The sequence below is a fragment of the Vidua chalybeata genome, chromosome 33 (genome assembly GCF_026979565.1).
Source record: "Vidua chalybeata isolate OUT-0048 chromosome 33, bVidCha1 merged haplotype, whole genome shotgun sequence".
Classification (NCBI taxonomy): Eukaryota; Metazoa; Chordata; class Aves; order Passeriformes; family Viduidae; genus Vidua; species Vidua chalybeata.
Genome location: NC_071562.1, coordinates 813,213 through 832,324, shown reverse-complemented (window position 1 = coordinate 832,324; position 19,112 = coordinate 813,213). Strand labels below are relative to the sequence as shown.

The window sequence follows — 19,112 nt, the reverse complement described above, 5'->3', positions numbered from 1 at the left end:
CCAGCTGCGCCCCAGGCCCCGCCCCCTCGATCTGCTTGACCACGCCCCCTTCCCATCGCTTTTCCACGCCCCGCCCCTTCCTTTCCACAAAACCCCGCCCCGCACGCCCCTCAGCCAATCAGAGCCTTTCCTCAGCCCCCCCCCCCTTGGGGGAGCGAAGGCTCGTGGGCGTGGCCTGGCGCCGGCCAATGGCAGCGCGCGTCTCTCGGGGCCAATGGGAGGCGGCGGCTCTGCGGGGCGGAGGGAGCCGGAGCGGCGGCCGGGCCGGTACCAACGGGGGGCACCGGAGGGGGGGGGGAGCCGGTACCAATCCACGGACCGGCGTCATCCCGGGGGGTAACGGGGGGCTCGGTGCCAACCGGGAGAGGGGAGAGCGTCGGTTCCAACCGGGAGGGGCGGTACCAACCGGGGGTGGGCCCGGAACCAGCCCTGTGAGGGGCCGGGGGCCGGTACCAAGCGGGGCGGGGAGGGGGAGAGAGGGGGCAGGGGACGGTACCAAGCGGGTTTTGGTGGGGGGGGGGGATTCTCCTCTGAGAGACTGAAATGGGTCCAAAAATCCACCCCAGAATGGGTGAAAATTTCATCTTGAAGTGGGTCAAAATCTACCCTGAAATGGGTCAAAGTTTCCTCTTGAAGCGGGTCAAAAATCCGCCCTGAAACGGGTGAAAAGTTCACCCCGGAATGGATCGAAATCCATCCAGAAGCGAGTCCGATCCGTCTCAAAAAGGGTGAAAATCCACCCTGAAGCAGGTGCAGAACCCATTCTGAAGGGTGGAAATTCCACCCCGAAACGGGCCCAAGATCGCTCCTGAAAAACCCCAAATCCTTCCTGAAAAATCCCAAAAATTCACCCCAAAATGGGTCCCAAATCCCTCCTGAAAAATCCCCAAATCCACCCCGAAACGGGTCCAAAATCGCTCCTGAAAAACCCCAAATCCTTCCTGAAAAATCCCAAAAATTCACCCCAAAACGGGTCCAAAATCGCTCCTGAAAAATCCCAAATCCCTCCTGAAAAATCCCAAAAATTCACCCCAAAACGGGTCCAAAATCGCTCCTGAAAAACCCCAAAAATCCACCCCAAAACGGGTCACACATCCCTCCTGAAAAATCCCCAAAATCCCTCCTGAAAAATCCTCAAATCCACCCCAAAATGGGTCCAAAATCCCTCCTGAAAAATCCCAAAAATCCACCCCAAAAGCGGTCCCAAATCCCTCCTGAAAACCCCAAAAATCCCTCCTGAAAAACCCCAAATCCCTCCTGAAAAATCCCCAAATCCACCCCGAAATGGGTCCAAAATCCCTCCTGAAAAATCAAAAAAATCCACCCCAAAACGGGTCTGAAATCCCTCATGAAAAACCCCCAAATCCCGCCTGAAAAACCCCAAAAATCCCTCCTGAAAACCCCCAAATCCACCCCGAAACGGGTCCCAAATCCCTCCTGATAAATCCCCAAATCCCTCCTGAAAAACCCCAAAAATCCCTCCTGAAAAACCCCAAATCCACCCCAAAACGGGTCCGAAATCCCTCCTGAAAAATCCCAGAAATCCCTCCTGAAAAACCCCAAATCCACCCCAAAACGGGTCCGAAATCCCTCCTGAAAAATCCCAGAAATCCCTCCTGAAAAACCCCAAATCCACCCCAAAACGGGTCCGAAATCCCTCCTGAAAAATCCCAGAAATCCCTCCTGAAAAACCCCAAATCCACCCCAAAACGGGTCCGAAATCCCTCCTGAAAAATCCCCAAATCCCTCCTGAAAAATCCCTCCTGAAAATCCCAAAAATCCCTCCTGACCCCCCCAAACCCCCTCTTCCCCCCCAGAAACAAAACCCCGACATTTTCCCTTTGCTCTCTCCTACCCCCATTCCCCCACTCCCTATCCCAAAAAACCCAAAAAAATCCCAATTTTTTTTTGAGGACAAACCTCTTTTTGTGTCGATTTTCCCGGCGGGAAGATCCGCGGGGTGGGAATTCCCTTCCCAAGGCGCCGCGGGCGACGTTTCCCCCTCTCCCGCGGCGCGTTGGCGTTTCCCCGGTGCCGTTTTTGGGTCCAAATTTTGGGTTTTTTTCCCGGCGGGAAGCGGCTGCCATGGCGCTGTGCCGGCGAGGGGCCCCGGCCGAGGCCGAAGGCTGCGGATTCCCGGCCGGAGCGGGGCTCAAGGTGCTGCTGCACTGGAGCGGGGATGAGGAGCGGGAGCGGTGCCGCGTCTACGGGCGCGGAGCGCCCAGCGCCGAGGAGATCTGCATCGACCTGGCGCGAGGCATCGGTGAGAGCCGGACGGGAGCACGGGATTGGGATGGGATTCACAGGATTTGGGATAGGGATTCACGGATTTGGGATGGGGATTCCCAGTTTGGGATGGGAGCCCAGGATTGGGATTCATGGGATTCCCAATTTGGGATGGGGATTCGGGAGTTTGGGATGGGGATTCACGGGATTGGGACGGGATTCCGGGATTGGGATGGGGATTCCCAGTTTGGATGGGGATTCGGGAGTTTGGGATTCACGGGATTGGGATTCACAGGATTGGGATGGGGATTCAGGAGTTTGGGATGGGGATTCCCAGTTTGGGATGGGGATTCCCAGTTTGGGATGGGAATTCCCAGTTTGGGATGGGGATTCCCAATTTGGGATGGGATTCGGGAGTTTGGGATGGGGATTCCCAGTTTGGGATGGGGATTCGGGAGTTTGGGATGGGGATTCACGGGATTGGGACGGGATTCCCAGTTTGGGATGGGGATTCCCAGTTTGGGATGGGGATTTGGGAGTTTGGGATGGGGATTCCCAGTTTGGGATGGGGATTCAGGAGTTTGGGATTCACGGGATTGGGACGGGATTCCGGGATTGGGATGGGGATTCCCAGTTTGGGATGGGGATTCGGGAGTTTGGGATGGGGATTCCCAGTTTGGGATGGGGATTCAGGAGTTTGGGATGGGGATTCCCAGTTTGGGATGGGGATTCCCAGTTTGGGATGGGGATTCGGGAGTTTGGGATGGGAGCCCAGGATTGGGATTCATGGGATTCCCAATTTGGGATGGGGATTCACGGGATTTGGGATGGGGATTCCCAGTTTGGGATGGGGATTCCCAATTTGGGATGGGGATTCGGGAGTTTGGGATGGGGATTCACGGGATTGGGACGGGATTCCGGGATTTGGGATGGGGACTCCCGGATTTGGGATGGGGATTTGGGAGTTTGGGATGGGGATTCACGGGATTTGGGATGGGGACTCCCGGATTTGGGATGGGGATTTGGGAGTTTGGGATGGGGATTCACGGGATTTGGGATGGGGATTCCCAGTTTGGGATGGGGATTCGGGAGTTTGGGATGGGGATTCCCAGTTTGGGATGGGAATTCGGGAGTTTGGGATGGGGATTCAGGAGTTTGGGATGGGGATTCCCAGTTTGGGATGGGGATTCCCAGTTTGGGATGGGGATTCGGGAGTTTGGGATGGGAATTCCCAGTTTGGGATGGGGATTCAGGAGTTTGGGATGGGGATTCCCAGTTTGGGATGGGAGCCCAGGATTGGGATTCATGGGATTCCCAATTTGGGATGGGGATTCGGGAGTTTGAGATGGGAATTCCCAGTTTGGGATGGGGATTTGGGAGTTTGGGATGGGGATTCGGGAGTTTGGGATGGGGATTCCCAGTTTGGGATGGGGATTCCCAATTTGGGATGGGGATTCCCAGTTTGGGATGGGGATTCACGGGATTGGGACGGGATTCCGGGATTGGGATGGGGATTCCCAGTTTGGGATGGGGATTCGGGAGTTTGGGATGGGAATTCACAGGATTTGGGATTCATGGGATTGGGATGGGAGCCCAGGATTGGGATGGGGATTCCCAATTTGGGATGGGGATTCAGGAGTTTGGGATGGGAGCCCGGGATTGGGATGGGGATTCGGGAGTTTGGGATTCACGGGATTGGGATGGGGATTCACGGGATTGGGATTGGGATTCACAGGATTGGGATGGGAGCCCAAACCCCCCATAATTCCATTTTTTGGGGCACAAACCCCCCATAATTCCATTTTTTGGGCACAAACCCCCCATAATTCCATTTTTTGGGGCACAAACCCCCCATAATTCCATTTTTTGGGCACAACCCCCCATCCCAGCTGTTTTTCCCCCATTCCTGGCAGGAATTTCCCCGCTCTGCTACAACCTCTTCGCCCTCTACGACCCCCAGAGGCGGCTGTGGCTCCCTCCCAACCACCAATTCCACATCGGGAAGGAAACCAACATCAACCTGATCTTCCGCATGAGGTGAGGCCTCTCCCATCCCGGTTTTCCTCGGAAAACTGATCCCGCTGAAAGGTGGGAATTTTGGATTTCTTCATCCCCGACGTTTCTGCTCCTTCCTGGCTCCCGGAGGTTTTTTGGGAGCAGCAGGGGGGGATCCATAGAAAAAAAAAAAACGGGAAAAGTTTTAAATGATCCCAATTCTGGAGGCAGCTCGGATTCGTTCCCTGTGCTCAAATCCCAATTTTTGATTTTTTTAAGCGCAATTCTCCCACAGTTCCAAGAAGTTTTATTTTTTATTTTTTATTTTTTATTATTGATTTTTTATTATTGATTTTTTATTATTGATTTTTTATTTTCTATTTTTTATTTTTTATTTTTCATTTTTTATTTTTAATCTTTTAGTTTGTTTTTTTTTTTTTTTTTTTTAAGCACGATTCTCCCACGGTTCCAAGAAGTTTTATGTTTTATTTTTTATTTTTTATTATTGATTTTTTATTTTTCATTTTTTATTTTTTATTTTTAATCTTTTAGTTTTTATTTTTTATTTTTTTATTTTTTATTTTTGAATTTTTTATTTTCTATTTTGTATTTTTTTATTTTTTATTTTTTAAGCACGATTCTCCATGGTTCCAAGAAATTTTATTTTTTATTTTTTATTTTTTATTTTTTATTTTTTATTTTTTATTTTCTATTTTTTAAGCACAATTCTCCCATGGTTCCAAGAAGTTTTATTTTTTATTTTTTATTTTTTATTTTCTATTTTTTAAGCACGATTCTCCCACGGCTCCAAGAAGTTTTATTATTTAAAAAAAAACCCAAAATCCACTGCTTTGAGCCACTGACTCCCAGCCCGGGGCCAGCCCCTCTCCTCTTCTCCTCTCCCCGTTCCAGGTTTTATTTCCGGAATTGGCACGGCATGAACGACAAGGAGCCGGCGGTTTTCCGGAATGTTCCGCGGGCGGGGGATTCTCCCGAGGAAAAACCTCCCGGAGGAGCTTTACTGGACAGATCCTCCTTCGAGTACCTCTTTGAGCAGGTGACGGGGCAGGATTTGGGGAAAAAACGGGATGGTTTTCCTCAATCCAGCTGGATTTAGCCCAGCATCTGTTTTTCCATCCCCAGGGGTTTATTTAAGGATAAAAACCCCCGCTGAGTTTTCCCTTTGGAAAGGTTTTGGGATTGGAGCTGGGATTCCCTAATTCCACGGGATAATTTTCTCTTTTAAGGGATTTTTCCTCACAGTCTCGCCGTTTAAATTGAAAAAAAAAACCAGGAAAACCCTTCTGGAAATGGCCCCAGGGCTGAGTTTTAGTCGGAATTATTTCACACCTAACAGGGAAAATTCGAATTCATCAACGACGTCGCCTCGCTGAAGGATTTCCAGAGCGAGCCCGAAATCCAGAAGTTCAAGAACGAGAGCCTGGGGATGGCCGTGCTCCACCTCTCCCACATTGCCATCAAAAAGGGCATTTCCCTGGAGGAAGTGGCCAGGAAGTACAGGTAAAATTCCTGCTTTTCCAAAAGGGCTTTTTCCTCGTTTTTTTTTTTTTTTTTCCCACTGTGTTTTATTTATTTATTTATTTATTTATTTTAAACTTGTTTTCCGCGGTTTCTCCGCTGCATCCTAAACTCTTCCCGACGATTCTCCCAATTTTTTTTTTTTTTGGGTTTTTTTTGGGTTTTTTTTTTTTGGCAGCTTCAAGGACTGCATCCCGCGCTCCTTCCGCCGCCAGATCCAGCAGAACAATTTCCTGACCAGGTTCCGGATGAAGAACGTCTTCCGCCGCTTCCTGCGGCGCTTCCAGCGGCACACGGTGGCCGCCGGCAACCTGACGGAGCGGGACGTGATGTACAAGTACCTGGCCACGCTGGAGCAGCTGGCTCCCAGGTTTGGGAGCGAGATTTTCCCGGTGCTTTCCCTGGAAACGGCGGCCGAGGGCGAGAAGGGGCCGCCCGGGGGCCGCGCGGAGCCGGAGCAGCCGCCGCTCCCCCGGGATTGTCCGGTCACTCACCACGTCCTGGTCACCGGCACCGGCGGGATCCAGTGGCGGCCGGTGCCCGGAGAGGTGGGTTGGGATGGGGTGGGATTGGGGTGAGCCATTCCCATCCCCAAATCCCGTCTTTTTCCTTGGTTTCTGGTGGGTTTGGGATGAGCCATTCTTGCCCCAAATCCCATTTTTTTCCTTGGTTTTTGGTCTGGGTTTGGGATTAACAATTCCCATCCCAAATCCCATTTTTTTCCTTGGTTTGAGTTGGGTTTGGAATGAACATTTCCCATCCCAAATCCCATTTTTTTCCTTGGTTTGTGTTGGGTTTGGGATGAGCTGTTCCTGCCCCAAATCCCGTCTCTTTCCTTGGTTTCTGGTGGCTTTGGGATGAGCTGTTCCTGCCCCAAATCCCGTCTTTTTCCTTGGTTTTTGGTCTGGGTTTGGGATGAGCCATTCCCATCCCAAATCCCATCCTTTTCCTTGGTGTGTGTTGGGTTTGGGATGAGCCATTCCCATCCCAAATCCCATTTTTTTCCTTGGTTTGAGGTGGGTTTGAAATGCTGCATTCCCATCCCAAATTCCATCTTTTTCCTTGCTTTGTGTTGGGTTTGGGATGAGCCATTCCCATCCCAAATCCTGTCTTTTTCCTTGGTTTCTGGTGGGTTTGGGATGAGCCATTCCTGCCCCAAATCCCGTCTTTTTCCTTGGTTTGAGGTGGGTTTGAGATGCTGCATTCCCACCCCAAATCCCATTTTTTTCCTTGCTTTATGTTGGGTTTGGGATGAGCAATTCCCATCCCAAATTCCATCTTTTTCCTTGCTTTATGTTGGGTTTGGGATGAGCCGTTCCCACCCCAAATCCCATTTTTTTCCTTGGTTTGAAGTGGGTTTGAGGTGCTGTATTCCACCCCAAATCCCATTTTCCTTGCTTTGTGCTCCTTGGTTTCACTCACCTCTTTTCCCACTTTTTCCCAGTTTCCCACCCCAATCCATCCCTTCACCTCCTTCACTCGTGCACCCAGACTTTTCCTCAACCTCCAGCTTATCCCGCTTAACCCCCCAACTTTCCCAGCAGCAGGAAAAGCCTGGAATTCTCCTCTTTTCCCGCCCGCAGAGCATGGAAAGCTTCTCTCCGCGGGGATATTTTGGGAGGAAAAGCAGGAATAAGGAAGCGGAGGCGCGGCCGGCGGAGCCGAGCGAGCCCCCCTGGTGCCGTTTCTGCGATTTTCGGGAAATCACCCACGTGGTGGTCAAGGATTCCAGGATCAGCATCCACCGGCAGGACAACGAGTGCCTGGTGCGTGGGGACGGATCCATCCCGGGATGGGATCGCTCTTCCCGGGCCGGCACTGGGAAGAACATGGGGTTTGAGCTGGGCTTTCTTTAGGGTTTCCATGGGTTTTTTAGGGATTCCTGCAGGTTTTCCATAGGTTTTTTAGGGTTTCCTGCAGGTTTTCCATGGGTTTCTTAGGGTTTCCTGCAGGTTTTCCATAGGTTTTTTAGGGATTCCTAAGGGTTTTTTAAGGATTCCTGCAGGTTTTCCAGAGTTTTTTTAGGGTTTCCTGCAGGTTTTCCATAGGTTTTTTAGGGATTCCTGCAGGCTTTTTAGGGTTTCCCGCAGGTTTTCCATAGGTTTTTTAGGGTTTCCTGCATGTTTTTTTAGGGTTTCCTAAGGGTTTTTAGGGTTTCCTGCAGGTTTTCCATGGGTTTTTTAGGGATTCCTAAGGGTTTTTTAGGGATTCCTGCAGGTTTTCCGTGGGTTTTTTAGGGTTTCCCGCAGGTTTTCCATAGGTTTTTTAGGGTTTCCCGCAGGTTTTTTTAGGGTTTCCTAAGGGTTTTTTAGCGTTTCCCGCAGGTTTTCCATAGGTTTTTTAGGGTTTCCTGCAGGAATTTTTAGGGTTTCCTAAGGGTTTTTTAGGGTTTCCCGCAGGTATTTTTAGAGTTTCCTGCAGGTTTTTTAGGGTTTCCAATGTTTTTTTAGGGTTTCCTGCAGGTTTTTTAGGGTTTCCCACTGGTTTCCCATGGTTTTTTTAGGGTTTCCCATGGGTTTTTAGCGTTTCCTGCAGGTTTTTTTAGGGTTTCCTGCGGGTTTTCAATGGGTTTTTCAGCGTTTCCCGCGGGTTTCCCATGGGGTTTTTTGGGTTTCCCATGGGTTTTTTATGGATTCCCACAGGTTTCCCATGGTTTTTTAGGGATTCCCGCGGGTTTCCCATGGGTTTTTAGGGTTTTCCATAGGTTTCCCATGGGGTTTTTTGGGTTTCCCATGGGTTTTTCAGCGTTCCCCGCGGGTTTCCCATGGGTTTTTTTGGGTTTCCCATGGGTTTTTCAGCGTTTCCCGCGGGTTTCCCATGGGGTTTTTTGGGTTTCCCATGGGTTTTTCAGCGTTTCCTGCGGGTTTCCCATGGGGTTTTTTGGGTTTCCCATGGGTTTTTCAGCGTTCCCCGCGGGTTTCCCATGGGTTTTTTTGGGTTTCCCATGGGTTTTTAGGGTTTCCCGCAGGTTTCCCATGGGGTTTTTTTGGGTTTCCCATGGGTATTTTAGGGATTCCTGTGGGTTTCTCATGGGGTTTTTTGGGTTTCCCATGGGTTTTTCAGCGTTTCACGCAGGTTTCCCATGGGTTTTTTTGGCTTTCCCATGGGGTTTTCAGTGTTTCCCGCAGGTTTCCCATGGGGTTTTTTTGGGTTTCCCATGGGTTTTTAGGGTTTCCCGTGGGTTTCCCATGGGTTTTTTTGGGTTTCCCATGGGTATTTTAGGGATTCCTGTGGGTTTCCCATGGGGTTTTTTGGCTTTCCCATGGTTTTTCAGCGTTCCCCGCGGGTTTTCCCGCTCACCCCGCTGCTCTGTCCCTCCCCAGGAGGTGCTGCTGCCGTGCCCGGGCAGTGCCCTGGCTCTGGTGTCGCTGGTGGACGGATATTTCCGGCTGACGGCCGACTCCAGCCATTACCTGTGCCACGACGTGGCCCCGCCGCGGCTGCTCCTGAGCATCCACAACGGCATCCACGGGCCCATGCAGTGAGTGCGGCTTCCCTGCGGATCACCCGGATCCCAGGGAGTCACCCTGGAGCTGGTCCGTGCCCTCGGGGTGGCCCCTGGGGTGTTTCCTCTGCTTTGGGTTGATCCCAATCCATTCCATGTCCTTTGGGTTCATCCCAATCCATTCCCTGTCCTCAGGGGATTATCCAGAGCTGTTCCATGTCCTTTGGGTTCATCCCAAGCCGTTCCCTGTCCTCAGGGGATTATCCAGAGCCATTCCCTGTCCTCAGGGGATTATCCAGAGCCGTTCCCTGTCCTCAGGGGATTATCCAGAGCCGTTCCCTGTCCTCAGGGGATTATCCAGAGCCGTTCCCTGTCCTCAGGGGATTATCCAGAGCCGTTCCATGTCCTTTGGGTTCATCCCGAGCCATTTCCTGTCCTCAGGGGATAATCCAGAGCTGTTCCATGTCCTTCGGGTTCATCCCGAGCTGTTCCCTGTCCTCAGGGATTATCCAGAGCCGTTCCCTGTCCTCAGGGGATTATCCAGAGCCATTTCCTGTCCTCAGGGGATTATCCAGAGCCGTTCCCTGTCCTCAGGGGATTATCCAGAGCCGTTTCCTGTCCTCAGGGGATTATCCAGAGCCGTTCCATGTCCTTTGGGTTCATCCCGGGCCATTTCCTGTCCTCAGGGGATAATCCAGAGCCATTCCCTGTCCTCAGGGATTATCCAGAGCCGTTCCCTGTCCTCAGGGGATTATCCAGAGCCGTTCCCTGTCCTCAGGGATTATCCAGAGCCGTTCCCTGTCCTCAGGGGATTATCCAGAGCCGTTCCCTGTCCTCAGGGAATTATCCAGAGCCGTTCCCTGTCCTCAGGGGATTATCCAGAGCTGTTCCCTGTTCTCAGGGGATTATCCAGAGCCGTTCCATGTCCTCAGGGCTCATCCAGAGCCATTCCCTGTCCTTTGGGCTGATCCGAATCCATTCCCTTTGCTCAGGGCTCATCCCAATCCATTCCTTTTTCTCAGGGCTCATCCCAATCCATTCCTTTTTCTCGGGGCTCATCCCAATCCATTCCTTTTTCTCGGGGCTCATCGCAATCCATTCCTTTTTCTCAGGGCTCATTTCAATCCATTCCTTTTTCTCGGGGCTCATCCCAATCCATTCCCTGCCCTTGGGGCTTATCCCAATCCATTCCTTTTTCTCAGGGCTCATCCCAATCCATTCCTTTTTCTCGGGGCTCATCCCAATCCATTCCCTTTGCTCGGGGCTCATCCCAATCCATTCCCTTTGCTCGGGGCTCATCCCAATCCATTCCCTTTGCTCGGGGCTCATCCCAATCCATCCCTTCCCTCCCTTTTCCAGGGAGGAGTTTGTTTTTGCCAAGCTCCGCCGGGAAGAGCCGGAGGAAGGGCTCTACATCCTCCGCTGGAGCGTCCTGGATTTCAACCGCATGATCCTCTCCGTGCTCAAGAGGAGCCACCAGCAGGTGGGGAGGCGATTCCCAGCGCGGGATCCCCGGGAATCGCCAGCTCTGCAATGACCCGGGAGCCCCGTGGCTTCAGCTCCTGCCTCTCCCCGGCTTTTCCAGGCTCCTGGGACGCCGGGAGCCTTCAAGTACCGGCAGTTCCGGATCCAGAAGAAGGGAGACTCCTTCGTGCTGGAGGGCTGGGATCGGGAATTCCCTTCCCTGCGGGAGCTCCTGGACGTGCTCAAGGGCTGCACCCTCAAATCCGGCGAGGAGAACTTCACGGTGAAGAGGTGCTGCCCGCCCAAGCCGGGAGGTAGGGACAGGGATCATCCCGGGGATGGGGAACGGGCGGATCCGGGAGCTCACGGGGGCCCGTCCCCCTCCTTTCCCAGAGGTCTCGGACCTGCTGATCGCGCGGAAGGCGAAGGATAACGGGAAGCAGATCCTGAACCTCACCCAGCTCAGCTTCCACCAGATCCGCAAGAACGAGATCACCCAGGTGCTGCTTCCCAGGGATTTCCACCGCTCAGATTCCTGGGATTCGCTGGGGGAAGCGGAGGAACCCGCTCTGCCTTCTCGGGGTCCATGGAATGGCGGATGAATCCTCCCTGCTTTCCTGGGATTCTCAGCCTTCCAGGGATTCCCTCCAGATCCCAGGATCCTCCCACACCCCCAGGCCAGCCAGCAGGATGGATTTGCTGCTTCATCCCTTCCCTTTCCAAGGAAAAAGGAGGGAAAAAAATCCCCATGGAAGCGGCTTTCTCCCACGCTGGGAGGCGGAGGGAATCCGGGGAGGGGTCCAGGTGAGGATTCCCACCTTCCCAGCGTCCAACAGCTCCCGCTTTTCCCCGTTTTCCCAGCGAGCCCACCTGGGCCAGGGCACCCGGACCAACATCTACGACGGGGTGCTGAGCGTCTGCTCAGGGAATTCCGGGAACGACGACGAGGCCGAGTATTTTTCCACGGAGCAGAACAACAACGGGCGGGAGATGCACGTGGTGCTCAAAGTCCTGGACCCCAGCCACAGGGACATCGCCCTGGTGAGCCCTTCCCGGGCTGGGAGAGCCGGGATCGGGGCGGGAAACACGGAGCCAGGGGGCTGGGAGAGGGATCCAGGGGGTGGGATGTGACCCCAAAAGGGCTGGAACGTGGCCCAGAGGGTTGGAATATGGATCCGAGGGCTGGAATTCAGCTCCAAAAGGGCTGGAATTCGGTTCCAAAAGGGCTGGAATTCTGTTCCAAAAGGGCTGGAATTCAGCTCCAAGGGCTGGAATTCAGTTCCAGAAGGGCTGGAATTCAGCTCCAGGGGCTGGAAAGTGGATCTGAGGGCTGAAATAAGGATCCAAGAGCAGGAATAAGGATCCAGGGTTGGAATTTGGCTCCAGGGGCTGGAGCGTGGATCCATGAGGGCTGAAATTTGTCCTGGTTTTGAGTCTGGAATTTGCCTCCCAAAGGGCTGGAATTTGTCTCCAAAAAAGCTGGAATTTGCCTCCCAAAGGGCTGGGATTTGGCTCCCAATTCCAAATTCCCAATTCCAAAGGGCTGGAATTTGGCTCCCAATTCCAAATTCCCAATTCCAAAGGGCTGGAATTTGGCTCCCAATTCCAAATTCCCAATCCCAAATGGCTGGGATTTGTCTCCCAAAGGGCTGGGATGGGGCTCCCAAAGGGCTGGGATTTGGCTCCCAATTCCAAATTCCCAATCCCAAAGGGCTGGAATTTGGCTCCCAATTCCAAATTCCCAATCCCAAAGGGCTGGAATTTGGCTCCCAAAGGGCTGGAATTTGCCTCCCAAAGGGCTGAGATGGGGCTCCCAAAGGGCTGGAATTTGTCTCCAAAAAAGCTGGAATTCGGCTCCCAAAGGGCTGGAATTTGGCTCCAAAAGGGCTGAAATTTGGCTCCCAAAGGGCTGGGATTTGGTTCCCAATTCCAAATTCCCAATCCCAAAGGGCTGGGATTTGGCTCCCAATTCCAAAGGGCTGGGATTTGGCTCCCAATTCCAAATTCCCAATCCCAAAGGGCTGGGATTTGGCTCCCAATTCCAAATTCCCAATCCCAAAGGGCTGGGATTTGGCTCCCCAGCCCCTCGGGAGCCCCGGGCTCCCCGTGCCACGGCCGCTGTCCCCACAGGCGTTCTTCGAGAGCGCCAGCCTGATGTCCCAGGTGTCCCACGTCCACCTGGCCTTCGTGCACGGCGTCTGCGTGCGCGGCTCCGAGAGTGAGTCCAGCAGCACCCACCCCCCCTTCGCCCCGGCTCCCGAGGCCCCCAATCCCGCGGGATCATCCCGTTTTTTTTTTTTTTTCCCCCCCCGCAGACATCATGGTGGAGGAGTTTGTGGAGCACGGGCCCCTGGACGTGCTGCTCCGCAAGGAGAAGGGCCGGATCTCCGTGGGGTGGAAAATCACCGTGGCCAAACAGCTGGGGAGTGCCTTGAGCTACCTGGTAATTCCAGCTGGGAATTCCCGTGGATATCCTGCAGCGCCTTCCCCTCCCTTTTTTCCCATTTTTTGGGTCATTCCGCCCTTCCCGCAGCCCGTCCTCGCTCCCTCTCCGCTGTTCCAGGAATTCCAGACCTCCATGGATTCATTTTGGAGCTGGGAAAAGCAAGGGATGAGGATGGGATTCTGAGCAGGGCTTTGGGAACGGGGCTGGAAAATCCCCCTTTATCATTTTATTCCCCGTTTTGGGTTGATCTCGGAGCAAAATCCCAAGAGAGGGAGGTGAAATTCCAGCCAGGAATTTCAGGTTTTCGTTTTATTTTCCAGAGGCTTCACCTTGCTCCGTGGCATTGGCTGGGATTTTTCCCCAATATTTATTTTTTTCTGGGATTGTTTCCCAGCATTCACTGATCACTTGGGATCTGTTGGAATTTGCTATTGGGAAAATGAACACTGGAACGTTATTATTGTGGGGGAAAATTATTACGGGAACTTTTTTAATGGGGAAAATTTATTATTGGGAAATAATTTATTACCAGAAAATGGTAAAATATTTACAATAAGCAAAAAATAATTGAGGGGTTTTTTTTGGGTTTTTTTTTTTTTTTTTTGGGTTTTTTTGGTTTTTTGGGTTTTTTTTTTTTTATTTCCCAATAATTTTTCCCTTTCCCCCTGCTTTTCCCAGGAGGATAAGAACCTGGTGCACGGGAATGTGTGTGCCAAGAACATCCTGCTGGCCAGGAAGGGGCTGGAGGACGGATCCGTGCCCTTCGTGAAGCTCAGCGACCCCGGGGTCAGCTTCACCGTGCTCTCCCGGGAAGGTACTGGATTTCCAGGGCTAAAATCCAGCTTATTTTTCCACCCTTTCCCTAACAATTCCCGTAGGTTGTGGCCAGAGCTCTTTTCACAGAGTACTCACAACTTTTCCAACACGAATTTTCCCAATATTTGGCAATTTTAATACGGGAATTCCACCTGGTTTGGTGCCCAAGCTGCTGTCAGGGATGATCCCACCCCATACCAGTGCTTGGGATGCTTTTACCACGGGCTCTCCCCTTATAAATCCCATATTTTATCCCTTTAAAATCCACAATTTTCCATCTTTAACATCCCATATTTTATACCTTTAATATCCCATATTTTTCTTTTTAATATCCCGTATTTTACACCTTTAATATCCCATATTTAACACTCCGTATTTAATATTTTAACCCTTTACCTTTAAACGTTTGATACGTACCGGACCAACACCCCAATAAATAATTAAAATAAGTAATTAAAATACTTTCCCGGTGGGATGTGCCCCTCAGAGCGCGTGGACAGGATTCCCTGGATCGCCCCGGAATGCGTCCGGGATGTCGGGAACCTCAGCACGGCCTCGGACAAGTGGAGTTTTGGGACAACACTCCTGGAAATCTGCTTCGACGCCGACGTCCCGCTGAAGGAGCGGACTCCCTCCGAGGTGATTCCCGCCGTTTTCCCTGTTTTGGGCTGGATTTGGGGGTCGGGTTTGGAGTTTTTTTCCCGTGTTTTTTTTTTCCCGCAGAAGGAGCGTTTCTACGAGAAGAGGCACCGGCTGCCGGAGCCTTCCTGCCGGGAATTGGCCTCGCTGATCTCCCGGTGCCTCAACTACACCGCGGTGGAGCGGCCGTCCTTCCGCACCGTGCTGAGGGAGCTGACCCGGCTGCAGCCGCACCGTGAGGGGCGGGAACGGGCAAAAATCCCGGGGGAAACGGGGAAAAATCCAGGGGTTTTGTGGGCGAAATCTCTGAATTCTGTGGGGGAAAGGGGCGTGAGGGAGCTGACCCGGCTGCAGCCGCACCGTGAGGGGCGGGAACGGGCAAAAATCCCGGGGTTTTGTGGGCAAAATCTCGGGATTCTGTGGGGGAAAGGGGCGTGAGGGAGCTGACCCGGCTGCAGCCGCACCATGAGGGGCGGGAACGGGCAAAAATCCCGGGCTCTTGTGGGCGAAATCCCGGGATTCTGTGGGGGAAAGGGGCGTGAGGGAGCTCACCCGGCTGCAGCCGCTCCGTGAGGGGCGGGAAAGGCGCAAAATCCCCGCCGAACGTGGAAAAAATCCCGGGATTCTGTGGGGGAAAGGGGCGTGAGGGAGCTGACCCGGCTGCAGCCGCTCCGTGAGGGGCGGGAAGGGGAATAATCCCGCTGGAACGTGGAAAAATTCCGGGGGAACAGGGAAAAACCCGGGATTCTGTGGGGGAAAGGGGCGTGAGGGAGCTCACCCGGCTGCAGCCGCTCCGTGAGGGGCGGGAAAGGCGCAAAATCCCCGCCGAACGTGGAAAAAATCCCGGGATTCTGTGGGGGAAAGGGGCGTGAGGGAGCTGACCCGGCTGCAGCCGCTCCGTGAGGGGCGGGAAGGGGAATAATCCCCGCCGAACGTGGAAAAATTCCGGGGGAACAGGGAAAAACCCGGGATTCTGTGGGGGAAAGGGGCGTGAGGGAGCTCACCCGGCTGCAGCCGCTCCGTGAGGGGCGGGAAAGGCGCAAAATCCCCGCCGAACGTGGAAAAAATCCCGGGATTCTGTGGGGGAAAGGGGCGTGAGGGAGCTGACCCGGCTGCAGCCGCTCCGTGAGGGGCGGGAAGGGGAATAATCCCGCTGGAACGTGGAAAAATTCCGGGGGAACAGGGAAAAACCCGGGATTCTGTGGGGGAAAGGGGCGTGAGGGAGCTCACCCGGCTGCAGCCGCTCCGTGAGGGGCGGGAACGGGCAAAAATCCCGGGGTTTTGTGGGGGAAATCCCGGGGAGAACGGTGATGAGGGTCCTGAATTGGGGAACAGAGAAAAATCCCTGAATTCTGTGGGGGAAAGGGGCGTGAGGGAGCTCACCCGGCTGCAGCCGCACCGTGAGGGGCGGGAACGGGCAAAAATCCCGGGGTTTTGTGGGCGAAATCTCGGGATTCTGTGGGGGAAAGGGGCGTGAGGGAGCTCACCCGGCTGCAGCCGCTCCGTGAGGGGCGGGAACGGGCAAAAATCCCGGGGTTTTGTGGGCGAAATCTCGGGATTCTGTGGGGGAAAGGGGCGTGAGGGAGCTCACCCGGCTGCAGCCGCTCCGTGAGGGGCGGGAACGAGGAAAAATCCCGGTGGGAAGGGAAAAAAATTACGGGGTTTTGTGGGGGAAATCTCGGGATTCTGTGAGGGAAAGGGGCGTGAAGGAGCTCATCCGGCTGCAGCCGCTCCGTGAGGGGCGGGAACGGGCAAAAATCCCGGGATTCTGTGGGGGAAATCCCGGGGAGAACGGGGATGAGGGGTCCTGAATTGGGGAACGGAGAAAAATCTCGGCATTCTGTGGGGGAAAGGGGCGTGAGGGAGCTGACCCGGCTGCAGCCGCTCCGTGAGGGGCGGGAACGGGGAAAAATCCTGGGGGGAACGGGGAAAAATCCCGGAGTTTTGTGGGCGAAATCCCGGGATTCTGTGGGGGAAAGGGGCGTGAGGGAGCTCACCCGGCTGCAGCCGCACCGTGAGGGGCGGGAACGAGGAAAAATCCCGGGGGGAACGGGGAAAAATCCCGGAGTTTTGTGGGCGAAATCCCGGGAGTCTGTGGGGGAAAGGGGCGTGAGGGAGCTCACCCACCTCCAGCCGCTCCGTGAGGGCGGGAAAAAGGGAAAATCCCTGAATTCTGTGTGGGAAAGGGGCGTGAGGGAGCTGACCCGGCTGCAGCCGCTCCGTGAGGGGCGGGAACGGGGGAAATCCCGGGCTTTTGTGGGAGAAATCTCGGATTTTTGTGGGGGAAAAGGAGGATAGGGAAAACAGGAAAACCCAAATTCCCTCACAGACCTCGTGGACGTCACGTCGGTGAATCCCGACTTCCCGGTGTCGGACCCCACCGTCTTCCAGAAGCGGTACCTGAAGAAAATCCGGGAGCTGGGGGAGGTCAGTGAGTTCTGGGGAAGCTGGGGAGGTTCCTTTCCCTCTCTGGATCTGAAATTCCACTCTTCAACCTCCTTTCCCTGCGGATTTCCCTGGCTGGACCCAAAATTCCACTTTTTAATCCTTTTTTTTTTTTTTTTTTTTTTTTGACATTTTAACCTATTTCCCCGGCTGATTTTCCCCTCCATTTCTGAACTTTGTTGACCCCAGCACAGGGAAGCCCCAAAACCTCCTTTCCTTGCCAAATCCCGAAAATTTCTCGTTCTCCAGGGCCACTTTGGGAAGGTGAGCCTGTGCTGCTACGACCCCACCAACGACGGCACTGGGGAGATGGTGGCGGTGAAATCCCTGAAATCTGGGAGCAGCCCCCAGCTCCTGAGCTCCTGGAAGAGGGAAATCCAAATCCTGAAGACCCTGTACCACGAGAACATCGTCAAGTACAAGGGCTGCTGCAGCGAGCAGGGTGAGGGAGAAACCCCCTGGGATTTTCCAGTGGATCAGCCACGGAGAGCTTAAAAAAAAACCCCAATTCCCACTTTTTTTTTTTTTTTTTTTTTTTTTTTTTTTTTTTTTTTTTTTTTGGCCAGGAATCGCTGTCCTGGCAGGAATTTGGGGGCTCTCGGGGTTGGTGCCCACATTGCCACGTGTTCCGTTGCAGGGGACAAGGTGGTGCAGCTGATCATGGAATACGTCCCGCTGGGAAGCCTCCGGGAATTCCTGCCCAAGCACCCCCTGAGCCTGTCCCACCTCCTGCTCTTCGCCCAGCAGATCTGCGAGGTGAGCCCGGAATGGGGCTGCATCCCGAAGAAACAGTATGATTCCCCAAAAAAATGGGGTTGGGAGATTCAAGAATGGGAATATGGGGCCGATTCCCAAAATATGGGGATGGACCCTTTGGAAATGGGGCTGAATTCCCAAAATATGGGGATGGACCCTTTGGAAATGTGGCTGAATTCCCAAAATGTGGCTGAATTCCCAAAATATGGGGGTGGACCCTTTGGAAATGGGGCTGAATTCCCAAAATATGGGGGTGCACCTTTTGGAAATGGGGCTGAATTCCCAAATGTGGCTGAATTCCCAAAATATGGGGGTGCACCTTTTGGAAATGGGGCTGAATTCCCAAAAATGGGGCTGATTCCCCAAAAAAAAACCAGTGACAAACCCCCGAAACCACCTCAGAGCTCCCCCAGGAACGCCTCAAAACCCCCCAAAACCTCTCTTGACCTTCCCAAATCCCCCCTCCAGTGTCATTTTCTGCCCGTTTTTCCAGGGCATGGCCTACCTGCACTCCCTGCACTACATCCACCGGGACCTGGCAGCCCGGAACGTGCTGCTGGAGAACGAGCACGTGGTGAAAATCGGGGATTTTGGGCTGGCCAAGGCCGTCCCCGAGGGCCACGAGTACTACCGGGTACGGGAGGACGGCGACAGCCCCGTGTTCTGGTGAGGGGATGAATTTGGGGAGTGTTTGGGAAACGCTGCTTGGGATTCCCCAAATCCCGGATCCGTGATCCCAAATCATTCCAGGTACGCCCCCGAGTGCCTCAAGGAGTGTAAGTTTTACTACGCCTCGGATGTTTGGTCTTTTGGGGTGACCCTCTACGAGCTCCTGACCCGCTGCGACCCCGGGAGCAGCCCCCCAGCTGTGAGTCCCGTGAGAATTCTGGGGTTTTTTTGGGTTAAAATCGGGGTTTTCCCCATGGTTTTTAGATTTTTGGGTTTTTTTTTTTTTTCTTTCCCTCATAGAAATTCCTGGAGATGATCGGGGCCACGCAGGGGCAGATGACGGTGCTGAGGTTGATCGAGCTCCTGGAGAGGGGGAAGAGGCTCCCCATGCCCAGGGATTGTCCCTGCGAGGTGGGAAACGGGGAGAAAATGGGGGGAAAATGGGAAGGGAAGGAGGAAAAGGGAGAGAGGGAGGAGAAAAGTGGGGAAAGAGGGGAAATGGGGAGGGGAGGAGGGGGAAAATGGGAAGGGAAAGGGAAAATGGGAAGGGGAGAGGGAAAATGGGAAAGGAGGGGGGAAAAGGGAGAGAGGGAGGAGAAAAGTGGGGAAAGAGGGGAAATGGGGAAGGGAGAAGGGGGAAAATGGGAAGGGAAAGGGAAAATGGGAAGGGGA

The 19,112-nt window shown here is 53.5% G+C and overlaps 1 protein-coding gene across 1 annotated transcript in view; it reads left to right on the top strand.

The window, feature by feature from the left end:
- Nucleotides 1-681: 681 nt before the first annotated feature.
- Nucleotides 682-19,112, top strand: part of TYK2 (tyrosine kinase 2) — a 27,483-nt gene continuing 9,052 nt past the window's right edge. Inside the window, exons 1-23 of the mRNA XM_053968241.1 lie at nucleotides 682-750; nucleotides 2,078-2,263; nucleotides 4,140-4,263; nucleotides 5,134-5,278; nucleotides 5,579-5,742; nucleotides 5,939-6,308; nucleotides 7,344-7,526; nucleotides 9,084-9,241; nucleotides 10,565-10,688; nucleotides 10,791-10,983; nucleotides 11,063-11,169; nucleotides 11,531-11,710; nucleotides 12,800-12,887; nucleotides 12,985-13,112; nucleotides 13,794-13,929; nucleotides 14,419-14,570; nucleotides 14,655-14,805; nucleotides 16,900-16,997; nucleotides 17,265-17,457; nucleotides 17,653-17,771; nucleotides 18,265-18,437; nucleotides 18,522-18,639; nucleotides 18,741-18,858. Of these exons, the coding sequence (XP_053824216.1) occupies nucleotides 2,086-2,263; nucleotides 4,140-4,263; nucleotides 5,134-5,278; nucleotides 5,579-5,742; nucleotides 5,939-6,308; nucleotides 7,344-7,526; nucleotides 9,084-9,241; nucleotides 10,565-10,688; nucleotides 10,791-10,983; nucleotides 11,063-11,169; nucleotides 11,531-11,710; nucleotides 12,800-12,887; nucleotides 12,985-13,112; nucleotides 13,794-13,929; nucleotides 14,419-14,570; nucleotides 14,655-14,805; nucleotides 16,900-16,997; nucleotides 17,265-17,457; nucleotides 17,653-17,771; nucleotides 18,265-18,437; nucleotides 18,522-18,639; nucleotides 18,741-18,858 (3,400 nt within the window). The 5' untranslated portion in view covers nucleotides 682-750; nucleotides 2,078-2,085. The remainder of the gene's footprint in view (nucleotides 751-2,077; nucleotides 2,264-4,139; nucleotides 4,264-5,133; nucleotides 5,279-5,578; nucleotides 5,743-5,938; nucleotides 6,309-7,343; nucleotides 7,527-9,083; nucleotides 9,242-10,564; nucleotides 10,689-10,790; nucleotides 10,984-11,062; nucleotides 11,170-11,530; nucleotides 11,711-12,799; nucleotides 12,888-12,984; nucleotides 13,113-13,793; nucleotides 13,930-14,418; nucleotides 14,571-14,654; nucleotides 14,806-16,899; nucleotides 16,998-17,264; nucleotides 17,458-17,652; nucleotides 17,772-18,264; nucleotides 18,438-18,521; nucleotides 18,640-18,740; nucleotides 18,859-19,112) is intronic.